General features: G+C 35.2%; 1 protein-coding gene across 6 annotated transcripts in view; it reads left to right on the top strand.

Moving 5' to 3' along the window:
• The window catches only part of STAG2 (stromal antigen 2), a 143,228-nt gene that overhangs the window by 84,928 nt on the left and 40,599 nt on the right, over positions 1–17,701 (top strand). For all 6 annotated transcript variants that reach the window (XM_047715228.1, XM_047715232.1, XM_047715227.1 and 3 more), the window contains 9 exons: positions 369–573; positions 2,962–3,113; positions 5,150–5,223; positions 6,311–6,434; positions 7,247–7,345; positions 7,444–7,523; positions 13,679–13,786; positions 15,773–15,884; positions 17,563–17,680. In XM_047715228.1, the coding sequence (XP_047571184.1) occupies positions 369–573; positions 2,962–3,113; positions 5,150–5,223; positions 6,311–6,434; positions 7,247–7,345; positions 7,444–7,523; positions 13,679–13,786; positions 15,773–15,884; positions 17,563–17,680 (1,072 nt within the window). The remainder of the gene's footprint in view (positions 1–368; positions 574–2,961; positions 3,114–5,149; positions 5,224–6,310; positions 6,435–7,246; positions 7,346–7,443; positions 7,524–13,678; positions 13,787–15,772; positions 15,885–17,562; positions 17,681–17,701) is intronic.

Below are 17,701 nucleotides of genomic sequence, written 5' to 3'. Positions count from 1 at the left end.
TCCATTTAAAAATATAACTTTGGTTTGGTTTTGGTATGCTTTTGTTAGGCTTTTGTTTTAAGGAAATTCAATGAGTATATCTTTGTTTATCAGTATAATATTTTGCTTTGATGAGGGAAGCTTTTTATTTTTAACTTTGAGTAATTAGCATATATTTTTATTGGTTAAATTGAATTCATAATATCCATTTTGGTCTTAAAGAGCAGAACTGTTCAAAAGTAACTCCTTCCTACTTTGAGGATTTATTGGAGAAGAAAGGTGGGGTAAAGTAGTCTTTTCAGCTTCTGCCTAGAGTATTTCATAAACAAGCAAAATTTTGTCAAATCATGTGTCTTAAATGAAATTACTGTTTAAAATTTTTGTTTTAGGATAGTGGAGACTATCCACTTACTATGGCTGGTCCTCAGTGGAAGAAGTTCAAATCCAGTTTTTGTGAATTCATTGGCGTGTTAGTACGGCAGTGTCAATATAGTATCATATATGATGAGTACATGATGGATACAGTCATTTCACTTCTTACAGGATTGTCTGACTCCCAAGTCAGAGCATTTCGACATACGAGCACCTTGGCAGGTCAGTATTTAGAAGGTTTTTTTTTTGCGTATTTCCTTAGGTTAGAGATGAAAATGGTTTTCATTAAAAGAAATGATGACTCATTAATGAATTTTGCTTATACAGTAACCATTAACAGAACACTTTCTCCTCTCCCTCTGTGAATTACTGGGAATGCAATGATTATTTTCAGTTTTGATTCTGTGAAGGTATACTATAGTTAGTATATGGTGATTTTCTTGTGTTCAGCCTGTTTGATTACATGCCACAGAAAGGGAAAAGAGGTGGATAGGAATGTGTTGCATTCTTGAAAGATGTGTTATCAGGAATGATACTAACAAAAAATTTGGGGAGACTGTTAAGTCATTTTAGATACGTAGTTCTAATGTTCCTTACTTTTTGTCTGTGATATGAACTGTCCCTCCTAGTTTAATGGTCCCTGTAGGATGATGTTTATTCTTTAACCATACCATAAGAGTTGATTTTTCTTACCTTTCTGAGTAACTTTAGGCTGAGCTAAATCCTTTGCTTCTTGAAATGAGGTATATTTTTAAGCCTCACACATTTCTAGACAGTGATTTTTGATGTTGGTGTTTATAAAATCTTTTGATTTCTCCTTTGTGGTGAAGGTAAAATTTTTGATACACTATTACTGAACATGTATTTTTTTGTTTGAGTTTGAAAAAAATCAGCTGGGCATTATTATAGTATTATAAGCCCTAATGGTAGAATATATTGATATATACAAAAAGTTTTTGTTCTCCAAGTATGGGGATATTATTTTCCTTTAGAGCATTTCCCTAAAGAATTAAAGCTGTACTTTAGCTAAATCCTCAGTTTTCAAAAAAGAAAATGCAGGTAATCTGGAGGAAGGAGGTGGAGGGAAAAAATGCAGTCTTTCTATAGGATTTTATTTTTTATTTAAGATTTATTTATTTATTTGACAGAGCGCATGCACACGCACTCGCAGGCAGAGCAGCAGCAGGCAGAGAGAGAGGGAGAGGCAGGCTCCCTGCTGAGCAGAGAGCGGGACATGGGGCTCCATCCCAGGATCCTGGGATTATGACGCAAGCCTAAGGCAGACACTTAACCAATTGAGCCATCCAGGCGCCCCTAGGATTTTTGTTTTTAGATTGGAAGTCACAAAATATGAATGTGATCTTGCTCTATTAACTTAGGTAGCATTTAATGTTAAGAACTTGATGGCTAAAGCAAATTAAAATAAGTATGATGGCATAAGGTGAATAATTTAGATCAGAATTGTTATTCTGGTTTCCTAAGGGAGTGAAATAGCTCTGAAGATAAAGTTGAGAATCCTTTTTAAAGAGACCCAGTAGTCACAAATAGAGATACAGTTTTGTGTTGTTTTCTTACGCAATTAACCAGATCTGAGGAATAGTCTGGAGTAAACTAAAAAGGCATAAAATGGTGAGATATTTCAATTAATAAGTTTTAAATCACAGTCTTGTCTGTGAGCAAGGGTTCAGTAACAGAAGGTAAGGGGATCTGGAGGAAGTGTAATAAAACGGACTGTATTGAGTGATATTTTTCTTTGTACTTTGACTTTTCTTTTTAAAGATTTTATTTCTTTGACAGGCAGAGATTACAAGTAGGCATAGAGGCAGGCAGAGAGAGAGGGGTAGAAGCACGCTCCCCGCTGAGCAGAAAGCCTGATGTGCGGCTCTTTCCCAGGACCCTGAGATCATGACCTGAGCCGAAGGCAGAGGCTTTAACCCGCTGAGCTACCCAGGGGCCTCTGTACTTTGACTTTTCATCTAGATCTAGGTCTTTTCGTTGTAATTTCACCCTTGTCTTTATGATGATATGCAATAGAGTAAAATTAAAAGAAATCAAATACTGATGAAACTAATTTTTACATATTGTGTTTGATATGAAGCACTTAAGCTCCTTCTCCCTTTGGTAACCAAAATAGCTAAGTACTGCCACAGGAACCAAAATTTTCTGAGAAGTTGAATTTTAACCTTTGAAAAAGATCATTGTAGGGGACACATTTTAGAATAGTGGAATTTGAGTTAGTCTGACGTCAGATCACCTAGTTTTGAATAATGGTTTAACTACTTAATGTGAACTGTGTAATCTAAGGGAAATTTCTTAATCTCTGTGGACTTTAGTTTCCTCATGAATGAAATGGGGATAATACTTAACTTTGAGGGCTGTTGGGAGGATTGGGAGATAATCATGAAAAATACTTAACATAGGTAACTGATACATAGTAAGTGTTCAGTACACATTAGCTGTCATTTATTGTTGTCATTTGTAGCAGGTGTATTTTTCTTTTCTTTTAGAAGCAGAACAGCCCATCTTGTCTTTAATTTCTCTTAATTTGATATTAAATTGTAAACTTTCGCATCTGTGAGACTAATTTCAAAATTTTCCTTTTAAAAATAGCTATGAAGTTGATGACCGCTTTGGTGAATGTGGCACTAAATCTTAGCATTAATATGGATAATACACAAAGACAGTATGAGGCAGAGCGGAATAAAATGATTGGAAAACGAGCCAATGAGAGGCTAGAACTCTTGCTACAGAAGCGGAAAGAGGTAAACTTTTGTATTGAATATTTGAGGTGTTAATCCCTGACCAACTTTGATCATTAATTATGATATAATGTTGCTAGTTTATCAGATACATTTTTTGGAAAGATTTAAATTTAAATAACATTTCAAGTTGTTTAAATATCAGTTTTGTTGACTGTCCATGCCAACAATACCTTTTGTGTGTATTTTCTTTCTTTGTAGACTAGGGTTAAGAGTTTAAGGCTTTCAGTAAGGTCCTGGATCAATCGGACAAGTTGTTTTAAGCCTTAGTATTATTCATCTCTGCCATGAAAATGTCTCTCCTAACTTACTCCCTGAACTAGTTGTCAGGATGAATTCAGATTTCACTTATGTGACATCACTTTGAAAAATAACTTAACAGGCTATTTATGGTGTCTCAGTTGCTGCCCTTTTTTTTTTGGTAGTATAGGAGGCAGTTGATTGACATGACTGATTACCAAATTTAACTTTGAATAAGAAAGATGTTTTTTTTCATTCTTATGCTAAATAATATTAAATAAAATTTTTTTTTTAAAGAAGGAGAGGGATGGATGGAGAGGGAGAGAGAATCTTTTTAATTTTGTTGGGGAAGGGGGAGGGAGTATTTTAAGCAGGCTCTACAACCAGCATGGAGTCCAGTGCAGAGCTCCATCTCACAACCCTGAGATCATGAGTCGGAAGCTTAACTGACTCAGGCACCCCCTAAATAAAATCTTTCATTGTTGTGTTTGTGATTTAAATTCTTCTTCATTAGTGATACAGTATTTTGTTATCTAATATTGGTGATGTTTATTTCTAGTAGGCAAAATCTGATGTTTCAAAATGTTCTAATAATACATTTGAGGTAATATTTGACATGGTAATTCGGAACTTACTACTTGATTTGGATTTATTTGGGGTTGGTGATAGCTATAAATTTTAGTTGGTTATTTCTGAGATAGTCAATAACTTTTTAAAATGCCCTGACTCAACAAAAGCCTGAAAATCTTGTCCATATTTTCCCCTACCTAAATCCCTCATCTTTTTCATATAGTTTGAAGTGAAGAATTGACCTTTTTGCCTCTTAATTGTAGTTACTAAATTTCATCAGATGATTTATTAGGTAAATATAATGCATGTCTTTGGCCTTGAAATTATGGCCCAATTCTTGGACATAAGTTTAAGATTGTGAGCATTGAATGAGTGTGTATAGGTAAAAGGATTTTGAGGTTAAAATTCCTGTGCAAATACAAGATACTGATATTTCTGGGTTAGGGTTAAGTTTTTGACCACTTTGTACCTTTGACTCTCTGTGCTAATGAATATAAGAAGTGCACACCCTTGTTAGCATTACTTGGAAATGCAAGAATATTATATTCATGAAAAGAAAAAATACATTTTACAAAATTACAGAATATAATCTAAGAGCTAATTGATACTTAGACTGTGAGAAAGATTTTTCTCCTAACTATCAAACTCTGAAACAATTTTGTCTTATTTCTCAATCTCTGAATTGAAAATAATAGGAGTCGGTAAGTAGATCAAGATTTTGAAATGTTTTCTTGATTATTTAAGGTGAGCCTTGTTTCTTTCAGAAGAATTTAGTAGCGTAAGTTTTTGCCAAGTTATTTTACTGAAACCTCTTTTGTTCTTTGAGCAAGTACTAGTTAACATTACTTTTCTTTTTCAGATCATAATGACCAAGATAGTGAAATACTATTATGCTTTTTGGATATGAACATATATGTTATATAATAGATATGTGTTTTAATCAATTACTTAACAAATTTTTATGTGCCTTTTTGCAATGGAAATTCGTGAGCCTTAGAAAAGGCTAATCTACTAGCTAAACATTAAAAGCCAAGTCAAATATTCAGGTATCAAGGGACTTTAGCTACCTGACCTATAACAGCTGTTAATTTTTCTATGTGGTTACTGTTGTCTAGTAGAATTGAAAATGAGATGTAATCACGAAAATACTGGAGAAACCTGTATGACTTTTAGATGTTATTTTGGTTGTATTCCATTACAATTGAAAAGAAATATTGTATTCTTTTCAGCTTCAAGAAAATCAAGATGAAATAGAAAATATGATGAATGCAATATTTAAGGGAGTGTTTGTACATAGATACCGGTAAGTCACTACATTTCTTCTATTCAGGTTTGGATATTTAGTGGTTTAGGCAGTATAAAGTAGTAGAAAGAACATTGGAATAAGATCAGTGTTAGAAGGTAAGGTCTTCCACTGATTGAGATACTCTGGTTATTTAACTGCTCTGAAATTGATGTTTCCTCTCTGAAAAAATGGGATAATGTGCTTGGCTAGTAACTGCCTAGCAGATGGAATCTAATTCTACGATTAGGAGTCAGGGTACAAAACACGTAATTGCTTTTGGATGTACTAAGTTAGCAGAAACTATACATAATCGTTCTGGACTCTACCGTTTGCATGTTAGTGGGAAATTTTGGATAGATTTAAGTATTTTCTTTTACTATTTTGAGTGAGCAGAGGAAAGAAATAGTTAATCTTATCACTATTTCTATTGTAACCTATTCTTTAAATGTTGGTGGTATTTTTATTCAACTTCTCCCTCACTTCCTCAACTTGGCAGTTACTGAATCGCTTTCTTTGTAATGTCCCTTGGTGCATTCTTACCTTTTTGTTTCTGTTGTCACCATTACCTTAGTCTGTTTTCATTCTCATGCCTAGAGATTATTGAAGTTTTCCTAAAACATTCTTTTGTTGTGTTATTCCTCTGCTCAGAAGTCTTCAGTGACTCACTAGTACCTACAGGATGAATTAAAAATAATTTAGTCTGACATTCAAATCCAAATGAAGCTTGGCCTCAGTTTTACATGTAACTAATTCTCTCCTGGAAAATTATGCTCTAACCAAACTAGTATGCCTGCTCTCTTCTGAACACACCATGCCTAGCAGGTGTGAGCAGAGGCTGGAATATGGCATGGTATAAACGGTGGGAATCTAATTTTGTTTGTAATTTAGTTTAATTTTAAGTATATATGTGATGAGAATTACGCTTTGCCAAGTAGTCTGTAAACATTCAGGGGTCATGCTTCAGTTCTACTTTTAAACCCCCAGTGATCTTTAGGATAGTGGTATGTTCATACTAGGTGTGAAGTATTTGGCAGCTCTTGGATAAATCACAAATCCTGATGTTACAGTGGCACTAATGTACATAATTTTTCCTTCCTCCATTCAGTGATGCAATAGCTGAAATTCGAGCTATTTGCATTGAAGAAATTGGCATTTGGATGAAGATGTATAGTGATGCCTTTCTAAATGACAGTTATTTAAAATATGTTGGCTGGACTATGCATGATAAGGTAAGATATGCCCCTACAGAATGTTTATATGTCTATACATAGGCATAGCTATCTATAGCTCTCATTCCTAAGGAGTTATCTGTGTATAGGTATACCCGGGGCCACATTCCTATAGGCCTTTCTCCTTTATGCTTTTCTATCTGAATAGAAGACCATGAAAACATGGTCTCTGTGGTCCCCTCGATTTTTTAAATCTTAATAACTGATTTAGACTTCAATCTTGAATTATTTTTTATAGTGAAACATTAGAATCATGTGGGTGGTGATGGATAGGCATTTCTTGGAACTGTAAGAAGTGTCTTTATTCTTACTATGTGAATGCTATATACTTTTTAAAGTTTTTCTAACTTTTCTTATCTCTTTATAAACATGTATCTTAGCCAGATTATAAATTACAACTTGGTTTCTGACATTTTTTATTTTACTTTTTTTATTCTACCTTTCTCTTAGGCTGCCTCTTAACTAGACTTGAAGTTCTGTGCATATATCCTTTACAGATACTACTTTCTGTAAAGGAAAACTTACTGAAATATGCTACTATTGTCTTTCACAATGGTATTGCTCTGAACAGAGTTTCAAAAAATTTTCATTTGACATACAGAAATAGTAACCCCAAAGGTATTTAGTATTAAATGTATGTACTGATTCCTATTTTTTCATTATCAAAGATGAGAGTTTTTTAAAATTAGAGTTTTGGAGAATTGTATGGAACATATTTAAAAACCTAAAGTAAAAGATACTATGTATGTCTTGAATATTCAAGTTGAAAATATGCCAAGTTTTAATGAATTTTCTCTTCTTGCTTCATTTAGCAAGGTGAGGTAAGACTCAAATGTCTCACTGCTCTACAAGGGCTTTATTATAACAAAGAGCTTAATTCCAAACTGGAGCTTTTTACCAGTCGGTTCAAGGTTAGTATTCCTTTTTGTATTTAAAAATTACCTGTTGTTTGAAAATATTTTTCTCTTACTTTTACTTTAAATATATCCTAATTTTCTTTTGTCCTTAGGATAGAATTGTGTCCATGACCCTTGACAAAGAATATGATGTTGCAGTACAAGCAATAAAATTACTAACTCTTGTTTTACAGTAAGTATGTTCTTATTGCATATTACTAATGTCCAGATATTTAAATAATACATTAGACTACATGGTTTAAATTTATCTGTTATAAATTTTAATAACATAAGTCATGGAAGTTTTATAGCTGGAAGTTTGATTTTCTCATGTAAGTCTGAGAAAATGGAAAGAAAAAACCATTAGAGTAAAAAAATTTTAACTGTGCTAGGAATTCATGTGTTCCCATTCTAATGGTCAGTTTCCTTTCCATTTCACTTAGGTGCCCTTGAAATAAAATTAAACACCTGAGTGTATTAAATGTGCTTATTATATTTTGTTACACTTTTAGAAATTAGTATTTACTGAAATTTCTCTGGAAACAATCTGAATTTAAAACATTCTATTATGTTAAAATGTAATAATGTAATTTATTTTTTCTTTTAAAAAAATTTACCATTTTAATTTTTAAAAACATTTTAAAGTTTTAATTGAAGTGTAGTTGGCAAATAATATTAAATTCATTTCAGGTGTACAACATATTGATTCAATAATTATACACTTTATGAAATCCTCACCACAATATGTATATTACAGTATTACTGACTGTATTTCCTATGATGTACTTGTCGTCATACTGCCATCCTTGTGACTTACTTATAACTGAAAGTTTGTACCTCTTAAATTCTTTTACCCATTTCGCCCATTCCCCTACCCCCCTCCCCTTTGCATGAGTGCATGAGGCTTCCTTTTTTTCCAATATTGTTCTGTCTTTCATTCTGACTGGTGTGAAGTGATACCTCATTGTGGTTTTGATTTGCATTTCCTTAATAATTAGCGATGTTGACAGCCTTTTCATTTGTCATTTGGTCATCTGTATTATTTTGGAAAAATGTCTGTTTGGATCTTTTGCCGAGGTTTTATTTTATTTGATTTATTTTATTATTTTATTTTTAAAAAGATTTATTTATCTGACAGACAGACAAAGAGAGTGGGGGAGAGACAGCAAGAAAAGGAATACAAGCCAGGGAAGTGGGAGAGGAAGAAGCAGGCTTCCGGCTGAGCAGGGAGCCCAGTGTGGGGCTTGATCCTAGGGTCCCGGGATCATGATCTGAGCTGAAGGCAGATGCTTAATGACTGAGCCACCCAGGCACCCCCTCTGGCGAGTTTTTAATCAGATTTTTCTTCAGTTTTGATGTGGACTTATATGAGTTCTTTATGAATGAAAACAGTTTGGAGGTTCCTCAAAAAACTAAAAATAGAAGTACCATAGGATCCAGGAATTCCACTTCTAGATATTTACCCAAAGACAATGGAAACACTGATTTGAAGAGATATATGCACCCCATATATATTGGAACGTTGTTTACTATCGCCGGGACGTAGAAACAATATAAGTGCCCCCATCAACAGATGAATGGATAAAGAAAAGTGTGTGGGTGTGTGTATGTATACACACACACACATGCATGCATACAATGGAATATTAGTCATAATAGTTTACAATTTTAGGGGCACCTGGGTGGCTCAGTCGTTAAGCATCTGCCTTCAGCTCAGGTGATGATCCCAGGGTCCTGGGATGGAGCCCCACTTCAGGCTCCTTGCTCAGCGGGAAGCCTGCTTTTCCCTCTCCCATTCCCATGCTTGTGTTCCTTCTCTTGCTGTCTCTCTCCCTCTGTCAAATAAATAAATCTTTAAAAAAAAAGTTTACAATTTCAAATATACTTTAAATGTAGTTTAGTAGCATTTAGTATGTTCACCTTGTTGTGAAGCCATCACCCTTATCCATATCCATAACTATTTTTAATCATCCCATACTAAACCTTTGTACCCATTAAACACTATTCCCCATTCCTTCCTTCCTGCCCAGTCCCTAGTGACCACTGTTATACTTTTTATCTGTATGAATTTGACTATTTTAGGTAACTCACATAAGTATCTGTCCAGTTGTATCTGGCTTATCTCACTTAGCATGGTATCTTAAGAGCTCATTCATATTGTAGCATGTATCACGATTTCACTTACTTTTCAAACTCAGTAATACTCCATTGTATGTTTATACCACATCTTATTTACCCATTCATCTCTCAGTGGACATTTAGGTTGTTACGATGATCCAAATAATAATTGCCAAAGGGTATTTTTTTTAATACAGCATACTACTTCTGGCACTCCTATGGAAAATTCATCATGTAATAGTAGCCAGTAAAATTGTGATAAAAACTAATGAGTGATGACTGCCCAGTGTCATTTTAAGTCATATTGTAAAACTAGTAATTTTTAAATTTTGGTACTGGTGTGTGAATAGACTGATGAGTAGCAGAGAATAAAGAATCCAGGAACCTAGTATAGGGTGAGGGTGGCGTTTCCTCTAAGAAAATAAATGGTTTTGGGGCACCTGGGTGGCTCAGCGGGTTGTGGCTCAGCGGGTTGGGCCTCTGCCTTCAGCTCAGGTCATGATCTCAGGGTCCTGGGATCGAGCCCTGCATCGGGCTCTTTGCTCAACGGGGAGCCTGCTTCCCCCCTTCTCTCTCTGCCTGCCTCTCTGCCTACTTGTGATCTGTCAAATAAATAAATAAAATCTTAAAAAAAAAAGAAAAGAAAAGAAATGGTTTTGGGGTATTGGGTGGCTTAGTCGGCTGAATGTCTGTCTTTGGCTTGGGTGATGATTTCAGGGTCCTGGGGTTGAGCCCCATGTCAGGCTCTTTTTGGTGGGGAGCCTGCTTCTCCCTCTCCATCTGCCTGCTGGTCCCCCTGCTTATGTGTGTGCGCTCTCTCTCTCTGTCAAATAAAGAAATCTTTTTTTTTTTAAGATTTTATTCATTTATTTGACAGAGATCACAAGTAGGCAGAGAGGCAGGCAGAGAGAGGGAGGGGAAGCAGGCTCCCCGCTGAGCAGAGAGCCCAATGCGGAGCTCTGTCCCACAGGACCTGAGCCAAATGCAGAGGCTTTAACCCGCTGAGCCACCCAGGTGCCCCTCAAATAAAGAAATCTTAAAAAGATAAATGGTTTTGTGACAGCTAGGTTCTATTTGGGGAAAAATTAAATCTGATTCCCATGTCATTCCTTATATAAAAATAATTACAAACTGAGGGTTTTTGAGGGGAGGGGAGTGGGGGGGGTTGGGTGAGCCTGGTGGTGGGTATTATGGAGGGCACATATTGCGTGTAGCACTGGGTGTGGTACATAAACAGTGAATTCTGGAACACTGAAAAGAAATAAAGTAAAATGGAAAAAAATTTCTAGGTGAATGACATGTTTAAATTTAAATGCAAGTAAATGAAACCATTAAAGTACTAGATGAAAACTTGGGGAGATTAAATGTTTTTATTTTATATGTAAAATGAACAAGATCTTTCTGAACATGAAATAAAACCTAGACATAAAAAATCTTTGAATTGGGGCACCTGGGTGGCTCAGTGGTTTAAAGCCTCTGCCTTCAGCTCAGGTCATGATCCCAGAGTCCTGGGATCGCCCTGGAGTCCTGGGATCGCCCTGCATTGGTCTCTCTGCTCGTCAGGGAGCCTGCTTCCTCCTCTCTCTGTCTGCCTCTTTGCCTACTTGTCATCTCTGTCTGTCAAATAAATAAATAAAATCTTAAAAAAAAATCATTGAATTAACTACATAAAAATGAAAAGTGAAAAATACCATAAACTCAGAAAATCAATGACAGATTGGTGAAAATATTTTTATCATTGGAGTCATATTCAATAAATTAAAGAATAGAAACCCAATAATGGTCAAAAGTTAGAGAACCAGATCATGGACAGAAAGAAAATAACTTAAATATATGAAAACATGTTCAGCTACACTCAGGGACAGGTAAATTAAAATGAGATCATTTTTTAACCGTTGCTTGACAAAGAAAAGTGTTTGATAGTATCTGTGTTGTTGAAGCTGTGCAAAAACAGGTCCTTAAACATTGTGATGGGGGACTATTAATTGGTATATCCTCTTTGGAGAAAAGCTTGGCAGTATCTTTATTCAAAATTTTAAATGCTCACATTCTCTAATGAATACATTATTATTTTTTAAAAGATTTTATTCATTTATTTGACAGACAGAGATCACAACTAGGCAGAGAGGCAGGCAGAGAGAGAGGAAGGGAAGCAGGCTCCCTGCCGAGCAGAGAGCCCGACACGGGGCTCGATCCCAGGACCCTGGGATCATGACCTGAGCCGAAGGCAGAGGCTTTAACCCACTGAGCCACCCAGGAGCCCCTGAATACATTATTTTTAATAGAATTTTTGAAATAACATAAGTGATTATCAGTAGAGGAAGAATTAAATATGTAATAGCTATTTTGAGCAGTCTTAACTATGACATTTTCTCTTCTAGTTGGACTTAAAAAATTGTAAATATATATACATGTTATGAAAGTATCGGTAGAATTCTGAAATAAGAAAGTAATAGTATTCTACAGGTATTTCTGTAGCTGGTTCTTCCTCAATACCCTGTGGACATTTTTCCTTATTTCTCATATTTTTACGAAGGATAATAGACTCATTTATGTTGATTTGGCCATTATAAATACCTAATAACTGAAACTTGTCAAGAACAGTCCTTCTCAAACAATAAAAATGGGCAAACTACTGCACATTTAACTATACTTTAACTGGTTTGATTCAATATATATATTTTTTAAATATTTTATTTATTTATTCGACAGAGAGAGAGAGATCACAAGTAGGCAGAGTAGCAAGCAGAGAGAGAGAGAGAGAGGAGGGGAAGCAGGCTCCCTGCTGAGCAGAGAGCCCGACACGGGGCTCGATCCCAGGACCCTGAGATCATGACCTGAGCCGAAGGCAGAGGCTTAACCCACTGAGCCACCCAGGTGCCCCTGATTCAATATATTTTTTTAAGATTTTTTAAGATTATATATATTTTTAAGATTTTGTTTATTTATTTGTCAGAGAGAGTGAGCACAGGCAGGCAGAGGGAGAAGCTGGCTCCCCGCTGAGCAAGAAGCCCGATGTGGGACTCGATCCCAGGACCCTGGGATCATGACCTGAGCCGAAGGCAGCCGCCTAACCAACCGAGCCACCCAGGCGTCCCAATATATGTCTTTTCATTGTAAAATGACACAAGTGGTTTTTCCAGTAACAGTTCAGTATTATACATAGAGTAATTTAAGTCAGAATGCTTTCAAAACTTGAATTTTAACATTTTGGTTTTATTTTTCTCAAAAAGAAGTAATGTTTCCTTAGACATCAGACTTCTGGAAACCTTGACACAGCAGAAAACCAAAAAGGGGAAAAAGAAAAGAAAAGAAAACCAAAAAGGATCTGAGCTCCTCAGCTAACCATCTAATGTACTTTAGACCTTTTTTGCTGGTGGTGGTCCTGTGGTTCTCAATTTATATAGAGTGCTAAAAACCGAGGTTGTTTATTTCACAGCAGACGGAAAGCATATTAGGGGGTAAAGAGCTGTGAGACACGAGGACCCTGAAAGCAGAGTCTGTAAGGGAAGAACTCGACAATGTTTACCCTTGGGTACTATGGTTGATGGGCCTAATAATGACTTTTATTTACCAAGAAGATTTTATTAGGCTTATTTTGTTTTTTAAAAGTAAGATCAAGAAAATGAGCAGTACATTTCAGTAAGACTTTTCCAGTGGTAGATTGTAATTAAAGGTCTTCGGTATTTAAATTTTGATTATTTCAAAAAACCATTTGCATTTCCTCATATGGTGTTCGGTACATGGTGCATGAAGTATTTATCATTGTGAGATAATTGGGCTGTTAGTATATTTTAATGTGATATTATCTTGTTAATATTACTGTGAAATATAGTGTTTTCTGTGATTATTAACTCTAAGCTCTTAGAATGCCACCACTTAATTTTTTTTACATTAGTTTATATTATTTTGTCTACCTTTCTCTTTAATATCCTTGTCACATCATTACTTCTCTTCAGCAGATATTTTTGTATTTTGGTATTCACTCTCATTTTACCTCCCATTGATCTTAGATTTTGACAAAATATTCAGCTCTTTTATCAGGGCTTGCTTTTACTGACAGATGATAATCAAATGAAGTCGATTTTCTTAAACACACATTAGTGAAAAGTGTATTATTTTTTAATGTATGAGCACGGATCATTGTACTCAATACCCTTAAAATTAAGTCATTGAAACTGCTACTGCTTTTTTTTTTTTTTTTTTTTTTTTTTTTTTTTTTTTTTTTAGGAGTAGTGAAGAAGTTCTCACTGCAGAAGATTGTGAAAATGTCTACCATCTGGTTTATTCAGCTCACCGGCCAGTAGCAGTAGCAGCTGGGGAATTTCTCTACAAAAAGTAAACCTACATTTTGGTTATTCTTTTTTTTTTTGAAAGGTTTTATTTATTCATTTGACAGAGAGAGATCACAAGTAGGCAGAGAGGCAGGCAGAGAGAGAGGAAGAAGCAGGCTTCTGAGCAGAGAGCCCGATGCGGGGCTCGATCCCAGGACCCTGAGATCATGACCTGAGCCGAAGGCAGCGGCTTAACCCGCTGAGCCACCCAGGCGCCCCAATTTTGGTTATTCTTTAAAATATACTTTTATGACAGTAATTTATTGTACTTTAATAAGTATTAAAAAAATATATAATTCATTTAAAAAACTATTCATACAAGTCAAGTAGAGACTTTCACATTTTACTCTTTCCTTCAGAGGTTTCAGTTCTCTAGTTCACTTGATTTGTGTAAATTAAATCTTCAAAGGGAAATGTCTTTTAATGAATAAAATATATGAAAATCCATACAAAGTATATAAAAATCATCATGCTAAGACCCTTTCCTAATTTTTTATTGTTTTCGCCAATGTCAGTTTCTAAATATTGCCCTATTATAATATTTAGTTCTAAGTCTGTTATTGCTTGCTTTAGAAAATATTAAAGGGCTTTGCTTTACGTGTTTGGTAGAGTTTGATGTAAGAATCCCTAAAACCCTATAGTCCTTTTTATGTTGGTATAACACTTCAGATTAAGTAGTATGGATAGCAGTGTGAATATCTGACCACAGGAAACATTTGGCAAATGTTATGTAATGGCTTTTAAAGAGAACAATTTATGGGGTACCTGGGTGACTCAGTTGGTTAAGTGTCTGCCTTCTGCTCAGGTCAAGATCCTGGGATTGAGCCTGGCCTTGGGCTCCCTGCTGAGCAGGGAATCTGCTTCTCCCTTTCCTTCTGCCCCTCTCCCTGCTTGTGTGTTCTTTCTCATTCTATCTTTCAAATAAATAAATAAAATCTTTAAAAAAAAGAAAAGACAGTTTCTCTTTAAACAAAAAATAAAGAGAATAATTTGAACCACATGGACTAAACTGTATCTTTCTGGTAAGATTTTATTAAAATGCATGTGGGGGAAGCATTTATTAGAGTATACGATGTAAAATATTCATAGTCCAGTTTTTATTCATTGCTATCCACTGGTATTTCTTTGTTATTTATAAGGAAAAACCACCATGATATCCATAGAAAGAGACCACTATATTCACACTTTGAAATAATTGTGCAAGAAAGATAGAAGGAAAATATATGTTCACTTTTAAAGAGATGACTCTTTATAGGTTAATGTGCATAAATGGTATGGGCTAGTGTAATACTTTTACAAAAGGAAATAGTTGCATAAAATGCAGTAATATTTTTAAAAAGAAATAATCCAGGGGCGCCTGGGTGGCTCAGTGGGTTAAGCCTCTGCCTGTGGCTCAGGTCATGGTCTTGGGGTCCTGGGATCGAGTCCCGTGTCAGGCTCTCTGCGCAGCGGGGAGCCTGCTTCCTCCTCTCTCTCTATCTCTGCCTGCCTCTCTGCCTACTTGTGATCTCTGTCTATCAAATAAATTAAAATCTTTAAAAAAAAAATCCACGGGTGTCTGGTGGCTCAGTCGGTTGGGTGTCTGTTTTTGGCTGGGACTGTGGTCTTAGGGTCCTAGGATTGAACCCTGCAGTAGGCTTCCTGCTCTGCCAGGAACCTGCTTTCTCCTTCTTCCTTAGCATGTCCCCCCCACCCCTGCTTTTGTTCTCTTTTGTTTGCTCGTTTGCCCTCCCTCAAATAAATAAATAAAATCTTTTAAAAAAAGAAATAATGGAGAAGTTAATTGAAGAGGTCTTATAAGTACCATTAAGTATGAAATGAAAAGGATTTATAACTATTATTTACTTGGGTATCATGTTGGAGAATACCTACTTAGGCCCCATTTACTCTCTTCTATTAGATGCTTAAATATAGAATCCAAACTGTTTTTTAAAATTAGGAAATAATGGTTTTTTTTTGTTTTAAAAGTTAATATTTTCCTTGATCATAGGCTCTTCAGTCGTAGAGATCCAGAGGACGATGGAATGATGAAAAGAAGGGGGCGACAAGGTCCAAATGCCAACCTTGTTAAGACATTGGTTTTTTTCTTTCTGGAAAGTGAGGTTAGTTGATGTTGTTCATTTTGTACTTACGTTCAAAACAATTTGGAGAAGGAGTTGAAATGATGTACATCTTAAAATCTTCCATATATCACAGTAAATCTTGGATAGAATAAAGTTGTACCCATTACACAAAATTTAGAAAAACATTCTTTTAGTAAGATGTTCAAATAATGGGATTTATGTATAGTACCAAGAGTATGAATTTTGGAGTCAGAAAGACCTTATTACCAATTGTGTTCCTCTACTTACTTGTGTAACTGGTTTAGTTGCTTAATCTTTCTAAGTCTCATTTTCTTTGTGAAAATGTGGATAATAATTTCTCAGGTAACATTGAGCTAATCCATGTAAAACTCTTCATTTTTCATGCGAAACTGTTAATACAGACCTTGCGCTTCGTTCTCAGTATTTGGTACCTGCTTTTTTAACTTTTGTTGAAGGTAGGGATTTACATTTAACCTCAGCTCTTCTAGGTCTCCCTCAGATTGAAAATTTGCCTGTTTACCAGAATTTGAGAGGATCCAACATACATTTTTCGTGTTCATATTATGTATTACTCAGTCAGTTTTAGGGTCTTTTAATTAAATTTAAAAATTTTTTCTGTATATAGAAATATAGTTGGCTTTTGCATCTGTATCTTCCCTAAATTCACTTACTTTAGTAAGGTTTTAATAGATTCCTTGGGATTACCTATAATAATGCAAATAATGTTCAGTTTACTTCTTCCTTTCCTGTATTTGTGCCATTTTCCCCTGGCCTTATTGAACTGATTAAGACATCCAGTAGAATGTTGAATAGAAGTGGTGAGAGTGGACATCTTTTGATTGTTCCTGATTTTAGGGGTAAAGAATCCAGTATTTCTACATTGTTATTTAGTTATAGGTCACATGGTGTAGTTATTTATATTGAGAATGTTTTCTTTTATCTCTTTTGTTGAGTTTTATCATGAATGATGTTGAATTCTGTCCAGTGCTTGTTCTGAGATGATTATTTTATTGAGATGAATATTTTATCCTTCATTATGTTAATATTTGAATAATGTTGACTAGTTTTTTTAATGTTGAACCAACCTTGAATTCCTAGGATAAAACCTACTTAGTCATGATCTGTTACCCTTTCTATATATTGCTGGTTTCACTTTGCTAGGTTTTTGAGGATACTCCCTCTTTGTTCATGTTAGATGTTGGCCTCCATATTTTTTTATTGGTAATGTCTTTGACAGGTTTTGGTATCATTATAATGATAGTCCCTGGAAACAAGTTGGGAATCTGTAGGGCCTTTTAGTCTTCACAAAATGAAGAGAAATAATATGCTTATATATTGAATTGATAAGTAAATTTTTAAAAAATGTTTAAGTAACCATAATTACTCCCATTAAATTAACAGTGTATTTTATAACTGAGTGTGGTTAACTCATGTAGTATTGAGTCCAAATAGGTACTGAATATACATGCATATAATTAATCAGAATTAATTTTCTTGTTAACTATCGTAGTAATTATTGTGAGTTTACTTACACTCCGCAAGCTACGGCAGTTTCTTCTTTGTTCTTCTTTCCATTTGACCTAAAAAACCAGATTGCTGTTTGAGTTTGTACATGGTGCCAGCAAAGTTTCCATTCTTTTGAGTTGAGGCTAGTATGCTGTTTGTCTAAGAGCACATTGGTCTTTTTAAATTTTAGTTACATGAACATGCAGCATACCTTGTGGATAGCATGTGGGACTGCGCTACCGAGCTACTGAAAGACTGGGAATGTATGAATAGCTTGTTGCTGGAGGAGCCGCTGAGTGGAGAAGAAGGTAAATGGGTGTTTAATTATG

The sequence above is a fragment of the Lutra lutra genome, chromosome X, assembly GCF_902655055.1.
Source record: "Lutra lutra chromosome X, mLutLut1.2, whole genome shotgun sequence".
NCBI lineage: Eukaryota > Metazoa > Chordata > Mammalia > Carnivora > Mustelidae > Lutra > Lutra lutra.
The sequence above is the reverse complement of the archived record's forward strand: the minus strand, read 5'-3'. Positions and strand labels throughout refer to the sequence as shown.